Source organism: Phocoena sinus, chromosome 8 (assembly GCF_008692025.1).
Source record: "Phocoena sinus isolate mPhoSin1 chromosome 8, mPhoSin1.pri, whole genome shotgun sequence".
Classification (NCBI taxonomy): domain Eukaryota; kingdom Metazoa; phylum Chordata; class Mammalia; order Artiodactyla; family Phocoenidae; genus Phocoena; species Phocoena sinus.
The window spans coordinates 107,196,271-107,209,993 of NC_045770.1; the positions used below are offsets into that span (position 1 = coordinate 107,196,271).

The window sequence follows — 13,723 nt, forward strand, 5'->3', positions numbered from 1 at the left end:
TCGTCCGCAGGTTCGGCTGTCTTCTCAGGCCCAGCCTTAGCTTCAGCCTGTGCAGCTCCGCTAGGCTCCCCCCCTTCCCTGGGGCCTCCAGGAATGTGGGCCTGGAGGGGATGCCGCTGAGTTAGGGAAAGGGCGACTCTCCCGTGGGGGGCACTGCAGGTGGGGAGCTCGGCCGCCGTGCAGCTGGCCACGTCGGGGCACAGCATGGGGCGAGGGCCGAGGGGCTCCAGGGCCGGATGGCTCTCCTGGGATGGAGAGTTACACCAGCTGGACCTTCCAGAGGCTCCTATCCCCAGCTGGGCCCTGCGAGTCCACGTCTGGTTCCCCCCCCCTGCCCCCAGCACGCTTGGGGCCCCAGGCATGTGGCAGGCACCCCCAAAACACCTCGATGGTGGGCGTGCACAGGTGAGGCAAAGGCGCCATCATTAATGACAGCAGTCCCCGACCCCGTGGAAATTCTCGGCACCGTCATCCCGTTTCTCATTCTAACAGGAACCTGGCCATAGGGGAGGGGTCATTCCCATTCTGCAGAGAGAACAGCTGGGGATCTGGGATGCCTAAGGTCACTCGTGCAGGTGGAACTCTGGGAGCAGGTGGGAGCTTGGGCTCCAGTTGGGGTCACCTGGCCCCCGTGTCCACCCCTGGGCCAGGGTGCCGAGCCTTGGCTGACAGCGGCCATCCGATGGGTTGCCGTCGGAACGGTCCGCCTGGTCCAGCTGACTGGAAAGTCAGGGCGCCGTGCCCGCACAGTCACGCCCCATCCACATCGGGTCTGGGGTGTAATTGAAGGTGTATCCCCTGGAGCCACGGCGACCTTGCAGTGGACGTCCTGGTCTTTGTTTAAGCCTTTGCCCTCTGGTCTCCATGCCACCTAAGCATTCTTTTGAACCAGAACACATGACAGCATCTTGGTCTGTGGGGTTGGGTCAGGGGCTATTGTTCTGTCCTCGGTGACAGCTAGTTAGTGCGGTTTTGTGCGGTTCTTATATAGAAGGCCACCCTGCGTCGCTTCCCTCCCGGGTACCCTCCTGGCCCTCGTCTCAAAGGGAGGCTGGTGGCCTGACTCGAGACTCTGCTCGGCCCCTGTGCTGGAGGGTTGGTTTGCCCGCACGTGAAGCTTTGAGGAAAAGCTGTGACACTGGGTTCCTGCTTCTCTTTTGGGGCTCCGTAAGGATTATTCATGGTTTGTAAGAGCCTGGAGTTGCGTCTCTGGTCAAGGACTCCAGTTGAAGAGGATTAGTGGGTCCAGCCCCCTGCAGTCTTAAAATGAAGCACTGAGGCTGAAAGCAGTCCTGCAGGCCGACTGGGAAGCTGTCAGCTCTTGAGAAACAATCCACTAGGGAGTCGATGGAAACACTCTGGAAGGGACCCCCGTATTTTAACTTTCTAAGCAGACGAAGTCTGGTGCCCACCGTCCACAGGCTGCACCCTTCCTGGGTGGGGAGGGCGGGTGGTGGATGTCAAGCATGGGTGGGTCGCGTGCAGCCACGTGTCTCTTGGGAACCAGAGCACAGGTGGGGGACCCCTGCCTGTCACTGGAGTCCCCACCCGGGGCCCTCCCCTGACCACAGGCAGGGTCACCCGCGTGTCCGAGCCCTCCCGCAGGAGAGATCCCAGCTCGTCCGGCAGACGTCGCCGGCTTTGCAGGAGGGAGGCATCAAATCGTGGAGTGAAACAAACCACCCCCGAAATCGGGGTGAGCCGGGGAAGCTGAGGCCGCCCCTGGGCCGGCGCGGCACACCTGGCTGCGAGAGGAGCCTGTGGCCGTGTTTCCCGCTGCACTGCTCCCCGGGGGGCAATGGGGTGCCCACCGCAGAGACTCTGTGACCCCCATCTCCCTGTGGCCACGTGCCGGACCGGTTCCAGCACCCCTGCCCCTCAGAACCGTCTCGGGAGAGCATCCCAGGTGCTCCAGAAACGTCCGGCAAGGCCGGGATTGGGATTCTCGGCCCCTTCGGCTTTTCGGGCAGTCGGCTTCATGGAAGGTGTCCTAATCCTGGCGGCGTCCAGGAAGCCTGTCGCCCCTCGTGACCTTGAACAGCTTGTTTGCCAGGCTCCCTGGTGGGCAGGGCCAGCCTTGCCGTGTCTCAGGGTGAGGGCACAGCACAGGATTTTCTCCACGACACAGCTTCCAAGAGGAAAGCCAAGCGCCGACGGCACCGACGATGAGCCGCTCGTGCCGAAGCAGCAGCTGTTGCCAGCTGCCCGTCTCTAATCGTCCCAGGAGGCCGTGCGGGAATGGGGGCGGGCGGTCTGACCCCAGCAGACTGCCCCTGGCCTGTGGGCCCTGACAAGGGATGGGCCCGCGGGAGCAGCCAGAGGCGCCCGCGGGGCCTGGAAGCTGTGGTGAAGCCGGTCCCACCAGCTCCGTCCTGGAGCCGCCCTGGGCCAGTGTGGCGCTTGTGGTGGTCCCGCGCCCCCGGTGCCTGTGAGCATGGTGTCTGGGGACCAGAGCAGGTCCTCAGGAAATACTCGAGGCGTCTGAGCTCAAACTCTCATCCAGTTTTCTCCATTCTCCACTCTCTGAAGGAAGGTGGGTCCCCCTCTCCAGGACTCTGCCCTGGCCCAGGCTGGCCGTGCGGAACACGACTTCTGTCCTTTTGTCACAGCCCGGGGCGTTTGGCTGCTGGGGCCCCTGGGGGCGGGTGGGGGCAGGCCACATGCGCCCCCCCAGGCTGGGCCAGCTCCGAGTCTGAGCTCCCCCCTGACAACAGACTTTCACGGCTAGCCCTGTTGTGGCCTCGGGGCTCCTGCAGTCCCTGGTGCGGTGCCTCTTCTGGAAGTTACGGTGGACGGAGGGGGCTGTTTCTGCCAGCTGGCGTGGGCCTCGGATCGAAGGCGGGGGTGGGGCGGGGATTCAGAGGGAAAGGTAATCCCAGGAAACTTCCTGTGCCCTGGGCGTCCACCACGTGGTTGACACAGAGACCCATCCTAGAAAGCCCACTGGGAATTTTCCCGGGCAGCCCCTGGGGGTTGCGGGGGGAGACTCTCAGGACTGCTCCAGAGAGAGGCTGCGAGGATTAGCCTGCCTCTGGGGAGACACTGGGTGAGAGAGGAGGCGCTTCCCGGAGCTCCAGGACCCGCGACCCTGCCCCAGCTATCGCCCTGCTGGGTTCTGAGACCCGCCTCCCCATCTCAGCGTTTCGGTGCCGCGCTGTGTCTTAGCGGTAGCGCCGCGGGCCTGTGAGAGGGTCACCGCCTGCTCCTGAACTGACAATGCTGCTCTTCGTCGCTGGGGTAGGCGTCTCCAGCTACTAGGTGAGAAACCCCCCAGATGTGGGCACTGCTGCGGGAGGGGCCGGTGTCTTAGCTGCTCACGGCACAGAGGCTGGGTCCTCCGTCTCCACGCCGGCCTGGGGCAGGGGCAGGGGCAGGGAGCGGCATGGCCTTGCAGCTGCCCCCAGCTCAAGGGCAGTCTTCCCGCACGTGTAGAGCAGGCCTCCTGGAGAACGGGGTGGGGGCGTTTTCTAGAGCTGAAGGGAGGCGGCAGCCGCCACCCACGACAGAGGGCGCTCAGGGGTCCATTTGCCAGGGACCCTGCTGGCCTGCGTCCTGGCCAGCAGCCACGGAGGCTGCCTGCCCGCCCCCCCACCCAGGCAGGCCCAGCTGTGACAGGGTGCGGGGTCCCCACAGTTACCATGACGTGGACACGACTTGGGGAGACGCAGAACACGCTGGGGCACCACAGACGGGAGGGGCGGGGCAGGTGTGACAGACTGAAACGGGATGCGTCCTGGGGCTGGGCCCCCTACAGGACCCCGAGCAGGGAGAAGACAGTACGAGGTCACGGCACGTTCTAGACTCGACGCTGAGGGCCACAGGCGTGCGTGCAGGGGGTGAGACAGACACCGGGTCGCCCCTTACCCTTCTTCTTCCGGACGGAGGCTTGCAAACAGAAAGGGGAGTGTGAGTCCCGTGGCGGCGGTGCTGCCTCGCTGGGGGCCGATTGCCCCACCACGTGCACCCCTGGCTCTGGGGCACACGCGGGTGGGCAGGGATGCACTGTCTACGCTCTCCTGGGACCTGCCGGTTTGTGGCCTGCCTTTTCTGACTTGCTGTCCGGCAGACCTGCTTCCCATGGGGACAAGGGGCCTTCCTCTCACTCAGCACCCGCCCCTTTCTGGCACCCCACCCAACTGGACCGCGTGAGCCGAGGCAGCTCTCAGGAAGGACCCTCACAGTGCCCTGAGCTGCGCCCCCTTAAAGGTGACCTGCCCGCGGGTCCTCCTGGGGGGAGCCCGCGTAGCACATGCTGCCTGGCTTTGGAGAAGCACGGGTGATAATGCATACACTGTCATCCCTGTCGGGGGCTGGGCCAGGCCTGGGGTTCAGGGCGCGTTTCCTGGAGAGTCTTGTGTGGACAGACAAGGTGTGGGCACGGAGGGGCCAGAGGAAAGGGGCTCTGGGTGGAGGTGGGCAGCCCCACAGCAGTGCTGCCCTTTTCTAGAAGACCTAGGCCTCCAGCTGAGCTGCAGATCCTAGACCCAGGACACGGTGACAGGTGAGGGGGCCCTCGCTGGGAGACAGCCTGGGCCTGGGGAGGAAGAGTGTGGGAGACCCTCCCAAAGGAGCTGCAAGGAGGAAGGGGCTGCTCTGTACTTTGTTGGAGGAAAGGGCCTCCCCCGAAGGCTGGGACCAGGTGGCAGCGACGACAAGTGAGGCTGCTCCGACTCGCAGCCCCTGGACCAGCTGGGCCTGACGCTTTGTTCTGTGCCCCCGTAACCTGCCCTGGGCAGAGCTCACAGATGCTTCCCCTCCCTGCCCACCGAGCCCTCTCAGCGGAGTAAGCCGTCAGTCCACTCGCCCACTCCCGTGTGGGCGCCGTGGTGACACCCCAGTGTGGCGTCTAACCGGCACCCGGAGTCATCCCTCTTCATCAGCCACGCGGCCACTAGACCCAGGGCTCACGTTGCTCTGCACACCCTTCCCCAGGCCATGTGGTGGGGTCCAATGGCCACAGCCCTCTGTCCTTCGCAGTCCTTTCGAGAAGGCACCAGGAACTCCCTCCACTTGGCCTGCAGCCCACCAGGCCCGCCAACCCCCCTGCTATCTATGCCAGACGCCAGGGCCGCAGCGTCCTGGTCTGAGCCACACACAGTGGGAAAGATTCTGGGGGGCACCCTAGACGGCAGGGGGGGCTGCTCGGGGGGAGGGGCCACAGTGGGGCAGCTTACCTTTATCCACTAGTGAGAGGCCCAAAAATTCAAAACAAAACAATGTTAGACGAACCAAAAGGAGGTTAGGCGAAACTACTAACCACCCCCGAAGCCGGCAGGGCCCCAGCGGGCCAGCGTGGGAGCGCCGCGCACGGGGGCGTTTCCTGACCCCTCTCCCGGTGTCGGGGCCATGCAGAGGCTGGGGTGGCCCGGACGTGGCACTCACCGAGCTCCTCCAGCTCCGAGGTCATGGACTTGGAGCGCAGCGTGAGGGCCGTGGTCGGGGCGCGCTTCGGGGGTGGAGGAGCTTGGGGGGCAGACGGGAGGGAGGGAGGTGAGGGCCGGGCCCCAGTGCCGCCACCCCCTACCCCTTCCAGAACAGACGGCAGGTGGGGCCCCTGGATCTGCTGGGAAGGCTGAGATGGGGCCTCCCCCTGGGTGGGGAAGCTGGTACCGGAGGTCCTGACGTGCCTCTCCAGTCTCTTTCCTGCCGGGGAGTGGCTCTGGCCTGCTCCCGGCGCCCCTCCGCAGGCCTTGCTCAGCCCCAGTGCCCCCCAGCTGTGACCTCACTTGGGAAGGACGGTGGGCCCGAGGACCTCTCCGTTCCACGGGCCCAGGCTGCATGCCATCACAGTGACCGATGCAGGTCAGTTTGGAGCAGGAGCCCCCAGGCGCCTGTCAGCTGAGCACAGCCCTGGCCTGAGGCCGCCCACCACTCCCTGTGGGCCAGCCCGAGTCCCCTCCTAACTTCCCTTTCTGACTTCTTTCCTACTCTGGGGCAGGGGGAACGGGACCCCCCCCCCCCCACCCCACCCCCAGTGGCAGGAGATGGGGCACACCTTGCAAGTGCCTGAGCACAGGGGGCTGGGGGGAAAGAGCCCTGCCCCCCACCCACCCTTCGGGCAGGGCTGGCGGCCGGGAGGGCACCTTTCTTCCTGGCCGTGTCGTCTGGGTCGAGATTCCTGGTCACTGTGACCACCTTGAGGACGAGGTGATTCCCACCCTGGCGGATCATGTTCACCACCTGCCGGTGGCCGACCTTCACGACATTCTCGTCGTTAACCTGTGGGGAGAGAGGGCAGGGCGGTGAGCTAACGGGATCCCGGCGCCCAGCTGGAGGGGGGCACACGTGGGCAGCCCCCGCGGGAGTGAAGGTGCCTTCGGGAAACCGAGCAGAAGCCGCGCGGCCTGGAGGGTGAGGCCGGGCCTCCTGCAGCCCAGAGCTGGTCACCGGCCGGGGCCACTTTCTGGGAGTGAACGTCCCTGCGGCTGCTGCGAGGAAGGCAGACTGGGCTCGGAGCAGGGAGAGCCTCCCTTGATGGCCCAGGCCCCATCCCCTCCCAGGTGGGCCCTGGCACCTGCTGTCCGGACCCCAGCTCCTGGTGCGAGGGCCGGGCACGGAGGGCGGCACAGAGAGCGAACCCACAGGAGGTGGGGTCCGTGGCGGCTCCAAGCGCTGTCTTCGAGGAAAGAAAACCGCCCTAATGATCGAGAACTGATAAGGAGCACCTGAAACCTGCGCAGGCTTGCGATCGCCAGTCCGCGTTTTGCTGTACTTCTTTCTCCCGCTGTGGATTTCTTAAAAACCGTCAAAGTGCAGTGTAGCCACAAACGGAAGAGTCAGCAAGGTTTGGTGTCTTCACAAATCCAGCACCCCATGTAACCAGACCCCAGCGGACGCACCAGGTGCCCGGCTCTGACGACCAGGACCCAGGCGAGCGGGTCTGATCACCTCTGCGGGCCTCTTCCAGGCCAGCTCGGTCTGCTTCACCCCGGCTCTCCCGGGGCCCAGGAACCCCTTCAGGCCTGGACGGGCAAGCCAGACAGCTGGCCACCGGGGAAGGGCGGTTCAGGAGGCTGCCTGGGAGGGGGAGATGCGCCAGATTCCGGGCGGCAGCCGCAGTCTTTGCAGTGACTCCTAGTGGCTCTCCTTTCCACTGATTTTCTCAGAGTGTGATTAGGGAGCCAGATGAATTCAGGAAGTAAAGAAGTGCGGTGGAGAGTTGGGCCAGGAGAGGGGACGGCTGTCCCCGAGCTTGCCAGGGTGGAAGCAACGGGCCCAACTCAGCCAGACCGCGGACACCCGGGACACGCAGTCCGAGGCACACTGGTCTCCCTCCCTTGCGTCTCTCCTCCCACAAGTGCGCTGAGACAGCAGCGCTCATTCGTTGATTCCAGCCACCACTCTTGCTCTGAGGGCCCTCTAAATCCAGGAGGTACATACGGGGGGTGGACGGTCCGTCCCCACCCTCCGGGGGCTTACATTCTCATGGGGGAGTCGGACGGCACGGAAGTCAACGAACAAATGTCCGCTCAGCTGTGCTGAGTGCCACCCGAGAAAGCAGGGCCGGCAAGAGAGAGGGGCAGGCGCTGTGCACAGGCATTGGGCTGTGGTGATGGGGCCCTGGACAGCCGGCGCAGCCAGGGCCGAGCGCTGAGGCGAGCACGAGCCTGGCACGTTCGTGGGACAGCAAGATGGCCAGGGGACCAGAGGGCCAGAGCAGTGTGAACCCAGCGGGGAGGAGGGGGTAGAAGAAAAGCCTGGCTTCTGAGAGGCCCAAGGCCCAATCGGTGAGGCCTTGAGTGCCAGCTGAGACCTTGGGTTTTGAGCGTGAGAGGGATGTGGCAGATGGATGTTTCAGGAGCATCAGTCACTTGGGATGGGAGGAGGGGGTGGGGCAGAAGCAGAGAGGGCAGAACCCGGGCTGGGAGCACGGGCCGCTTGGACCGGAGGGAGGCAGGAGGGGTGGGGAGACCCGGTCAGGTCTGGAACCATGGGACGCGGCGACGTGGGTTGTGTGGGACGGAGCTGCCCGAGGCCCTGGTGAGATGCCTGCAGCACAGACGGCCGCCGGCCGCCCACCCGTCAGGCCTCGGTGGCCAGCCCAGTGCGAGGAGGGCGGACCAAGAGGAGGACCGCATCCTGCCGCCGACGGGCGGGCCCCTGCGCTATTCGTGATGGGTCAGTGCAGGCATGGGGAGGGGCTCAAAGACCCCCCCAAGGACGAGCGCGACACCTGCTCCAGACGGAAGGAGCGGCTTCTCAAGCCCACAGTGGGTAGCAGCCCCTGCCACGGAGCCCACCCTGACCGTGGGCCCCTCACGCTCTTCTTTCCCCTTCCGTCTCCCCTCAGCCACACCCAACTTAAGTCCACACGCTGCTTTGCAAGTAAAGAAGCTCTGGATGAAGGCCGGCCCCCAGAGCAACACGCACACCCAGGCCAGAGCTGCGGCTGCACGGGTGGCGCTTCAGCAGCGACAGCGTGGAGCTGTCAGGTGGCTGTGCTGTGACGCATGTGGATGCCCGCTTCCAAGAAGGCACAGGAACTCCAGCAGCACAGTTCAACCCGGAATCAGTAAGAAGCCCGTGACCAGCGAGGCGGGATGGGAACACGCAGCTCCATCCTCGTCCCAGCGCAGAGGGACAGAGAGCAAAGAGCAGAGAGCTGCAATTTAGTTTCCCAGACTGAAACTTCAGTCTAACCAGAACGGGACTGTGGAGCCAGCTACCATCCTTAAAGCAGATGCTCCAAGTTGCTCATGTGGTGACAGGAACCTCAGAGACTGAGTAAGTGAAATGCTTGCTGTTCCCTCAATTGCCCACTGAACTTTCATGGTCCCTCAAAAACCAAAACAAAAAACCCCAAAACAAACACACACCGCACTGGGCCTACAGTTCTGGCATGCTGCCACCAGGAGGTGTGTGCCTTAATCAGCCACCACATTTACAGGTTAAGCCAGGTCCTGAAGATTACAGCCTTGGAGCAGATCCAGTTACCTGTAAGAGAGTGCCATTCTCTCCCTTGCGTCATTCTTACGTACAGACATGGTGCGATTTATGCAGGGAGTAAAGCATGGCCACGTCCTGGCAGAGGGCAAGAATACCAGCCTGGCCACCACCTTGGTTCGGGGAACTTGTGCCTTCCTTTACACACTTTCGTATCTTCCTAAATAATTCTCTAATTCCACTTAAATTGTCACTTGAAATATCAAGCTTGTATGTGTACCCAGTTTAAAGAGGCAGAATTCTACAAGGCCTGTTACAACAAAGCCAACAGGACCTCACCACCTAGCCCCACTTCTCATTCCCAAAGCCTTCGACCAATTCTTTCTATAGCCGTCACTGCACCTCTCACCAGGCTGCTACTTGATGCGTTAATTTTAGATAGCATCTGCTGACACACCACTACTGAAAACGATGATCTAGCTCAGCTTCTCAGCTGTGGCACTACTGCAGCTCGGGACCAATCAACCGGTGCGTTGTCCGGGCGCGCACTGCAAGATGTTCGGCAGCGCCCCTGCGTTCTACCCGCCAGGTCCAGCAGTCCACGCCCCCACAGAGTGACAACCAGGAATGTCGCTAGCCATTGCCAGTTGTCCTCTGGGAGGTCGGAGTCACCCTCAGCTGAGGCTGAGAGCTACGAATTCAGCTCTTTTCCTTCATCCCCCGTACCACCAGTTTCCCAGGACGTCCATCCTCAGGTCATAGTTACCGAGTAGTTTTAACCAGATCAACATTCAGGGTTTACGTCATGACTGTCTAACATCTGTCTACCGGTAAACCACATGGTATATACTATGATTACTTTGCCTCTTCCAGTGAGTTTTGTTTTCCCTGGAGTGGAAGTAATTTTCTGGTGTTTTTAGACTGGTTTAATTTTCTGTGTACTTAACAGTAATTCAAGTCCAAACACTTCCTTAATTATGTAAATCTCTTTTCAAAATCTTCAGGTACATTGGATGTCTTGTTAAGTTTGTCTTCTTGAACGGATCACTCCTGAAGACTTCTCTAACAGTGTGGGTTCAGTGTTCTCTTGGCCTGTGTCCCCCCGTTACTGTCACCCTCAGAATTCCTTCTGATTCTGTCTTGTGTTGGATCTTCTGAACCCTAGACCGGCATGTATGTATTTCTTTGATTCAAAACCTCATTTTTGGTAGAGGACGTTCTCCAGTAGTCTTCCAGTAAGAGGAGTTTGGGAGGTGATTTTTTTTTAGACATTGTCTATTTGAAAATGGCTTTACCTGCACACTTAAATAGTAGTTTGCCTGGGTATAAAATTTGAGGTTGGAGGGTAGGTAAGGTAAAGTAAGCTCCTAAGATTAACTCTTCTGCAGGTAACAATTGTAAAGTCTGGACAGAATATAGTCCCTCATCCTCAAACCAACAAAGACAGTTCCCTGAAAGCTCTGGAACATGAACAAGGGTAGGCAGATTTTGGGTGGCAGTGGAAAATCGGAAGCTTTGGGCCATGGACACAGAGTGGTGTGAGTTACCTGATGCTCTGGTAGAAACCGCAGCCTTTCTGGCTTGAGAAGTCAGAGGGCAGAGCCCTTTGCGTCCACAGCGGCCAAAGTGAGGGGGGAATTCCAGAGAGGAGAGGGCCAGAGAAGGGTAGTTCCGTGTTCTGTGTGTAAACTCTTCCCAAGTCTGTGGTTGACATCTGAACTATGTGTGCACAGGGCCAACTCCAAATAGCTTGCAGATAAGGCTGTAAAACACCTGAACTGATACCTGAACTGCCACAGTAGGCTAGACAGTTTGCAGCTTGAGTGTGACCGGGGCAGCCGGCAACTAAAGCAAAAACACCGGCACTCAAGCAAGAAGTGTAACAGAGTCCAGAGTTGCCACAGCGTAACACTCACAGTATTCAGGATAGGATACAAACTCACCTGATGAATCCACAGGTGACCAAGGTGTTCAATTATTAGACGACAGTACTCCACTGGGTAAAAGAAAATATACTCTTAATGCATGAAAAGTCGGAAATCTCAGCAAAGAAGAAAAAACCATGAGAAATGTTACAGCTGAAAAAACAAGAGTATCTGAAATTTTAAAAAGCACTGGATGGGTTTAATAGCAGAATGGATATGACAGCGCAAAGAGTGAACTTCAGTACAGAAACGGGACTTGTCCAATATGAAGAGAGAAAAGATTTTCAGAAGTGAACACGGTGTTACGGACTTGTGGGACAACGTCAGAAGGTCTAACATGATGATAATCAGAGGCCCAGACGGGGACGATAATCAGAGTCCCCGAAGAGACAGAGAAAACGGGTCAGAAAACGTGATGGCCGAAAAGTTCCCCAGTTAGGCGAAGGGACGTTAATGTACGCTCAGTGATTCCCAAGTATGATAAATACCAAGACTCTCACGCCTAGGCACAATGTCTGCTGAAGCCAGAGAAATCTTAAAGCAGCCAGAGAAGGACATATACTTGCACAAGAACCGTGACTTGAACTACTGTGGACCTCACATCTGAAACCATGGAGACAAGAAGAGCCTGGAACAGCATTTTAAAACTGTAAAAGGAAAACGATGGCCAACCTAGAATTCTGTAACCACTGCAAGTATCAAGAAGGAAGGCAAAATAAAGACCTTTGTAAATAAATGCCAACCAAGAGAATTCACTGCCAGCAGACCTGTACTACAAATAATGCCAAAGGAAGTTGTTCAAGCTGGAGGGAAACGATGAAGGATCTTTAGAAGGCACGAGGGATGTGAGAAATGATAAATGCCTGGGCAAAACATAAAAGATTATGTTCATTCTCATTAAAAAATAGATACGACCGTTTTAGGCAGAAATGCTGTTGTTCTGTGGGGTTTATGATGTGAGTAGACAGACGTAGCATAAAGGAAGGCAGGAGTGAGGCAGGCACACCCGTACGGCTGCCAAGCTTTTATACCTCGCGTGAAGTGTGCAGTGTGAATTCCAAGTGGACGGAAGAGTTAAGGATGTGTACTGTAGTCCCAGAGCCACCACTAAAGAGAATGTAAAGAACTACAGCTAAAAAGCAGACAAAACGGAGTTCTAAAAATAGTCAGATAATCCAAATAAAGCAGAAAAGGGAGAACAGGAAACCTGAAGAGAAACAAACCGAACTGGCACACCTGTGCTGAGCAGCGTCAATAATTAAATTAATGGGATGAAGCTCCGGTTAAAAAGCAGAAGCGATGAAAGCAGATTTAAAGAAAGACCTAAATATGCTGTTTGTGCACTTGACACAGAGAGACTGAAAGTAAATCAGTGGAAAAAGGATTTCCCATAGATGGAGTGGCTGTATTAATATCTGACAGTAATAGACTATCCACTTTGCAAAAAAGTTAAACACGGAGTTAGGATCCAGAAAACTCCACTCCACGTGTACTCCCAAGAGAACTGAAAACATGTGCTTACACAAATACCTTTACCCAGAAGTTCATAACGGCATTCTTCATAGTAGCCAAAAAGGGGGCTGGAGGCATGAGCCCCTTGATGGGCATGAGATTCCTTTCTGGAGTGACAGAGTGTTCCAAAATTAGACTAGTGATGGTTGCACAACCGCGCATACATTAAAATCCACTGGACTGTGTAATTCAAGAGCTTGGAATTTCACGGTATGTAATCTACGTATCTACAAAGCTGGAAAAAAATAGACTTAAGGAGAAGAGCAAAAGAAATCAAATGGGATATTTCATAACGATACAAGAGGTCATTCATAAGGAGGACATAACGGTCATAAACATTTATGCAGCTAATAAGAGAGCCGCAATATAATGAAGCCAGATTTGACAGAATTAAAGAAATAGGCAACTCTGCAAACGTGGTAGGAAATTTTAATGCCCCTGTCTCAAATTGATGAAACAGCTAGACGGAGAAGGAACATTTCCCTTGGTCCAGGTTTTCTGAAATTTGCTGATATGCCTCGGTGTGTCTCTGTTTTCATCTCTTATACTGGGTACTCATGAATCCCTTTCCATCAGGAAACTTGCATTCCTCCATTCTAGAAAGTTTCCTTCAGTTATTTCCTGAACATTTCTTTCATTCTCTCTCTTTCTCTCCTCTCTCTCTCTCTCTCTCTCTCTCTCTCCTCTCTCCTCTCTCTCTCCTCTCTCCTCTCTCTCTCTCTCTCTCTCTCTCTCCCCTCTCTCTCTCTCTCCCCCCCCCCTCTCTCTCTCTCCCCCCTCTCTCTTTCTCTCCTCTCTCTCTCTCTCTCTCTCCCCTCTCTCTCTCTCCCCCCCCCTCTCTCTCTCCCCTCTCTCTCTCTCCCCCTCTCTCTCTCTCTCTCCCCCCCCTCTCTCTCTCTCCCCTCTCTCTCTCTCTCTCTCTCTCTCTCCCCCCCCCTCTCTCCCCTCTCTCTCTCTCTCTCTCTCCTCTCTCTCTCTCTCTCTCTCCCCTCTCTCTCTCTCCCCCCCCCCTCTCTCTCTCTCTCTCTCTCCTCTCTCTCTCTCTCTCTCTCTCTCCCCCCCCCCTCCCCTCTCTCTCTCTCTCCCCTCTCTCTCTCTCTCTCTCTCCCCTCTCTCTCTCTCTCTCTCTCTCTCTCCTCTCTCTCTCTCTCTCTCTCCCCTCTCTCTCTCTCTCTCCCCTCTCTCTCTCTCTCTCTCTCTCTCTCTCTCTCTCTCTCTCCCCCCCCTCTCTCTCCCCTCTCTCTCTCTCTCCCCTCTCTCTCTCTCTCTCTCTCTCTCTCCTCTCTCTCTCTCTCTCTCCTCTCTCTCTCTCTCTCTCTCCCCTCTCTCTCTCTCTCTCCCCTCTCTCTCTCTCTCTCTCTCTCTCTCTCTCTCTCTCTCTCCCCCCCCCCTCCCCTCTCTCT

General features: G+C 58.1%; 1 protein-coding gene across 1 annotated transcript in view; it reads right to left on the bottom strand.

Moving 5' to 3' along the window:
* SHANK2 (SH3 and multiple ankyrin repeat domains 2) overlaps window positions 1-13,723 on the bottom strand; it is a 544,666-nt gene that overhangs the window by 20,037 nt on the left and 510,906 nt on the right. Inside the window, 2 exon segments of the mRNA XM_032638880.1 lie at window positions 5,383-5,463; window positions 6,084-6,219. Coding sequence (XP_032494771.1) covers window positions 5,383-5,463; window positions 6,084-6,219 — 217 coding nt within the window.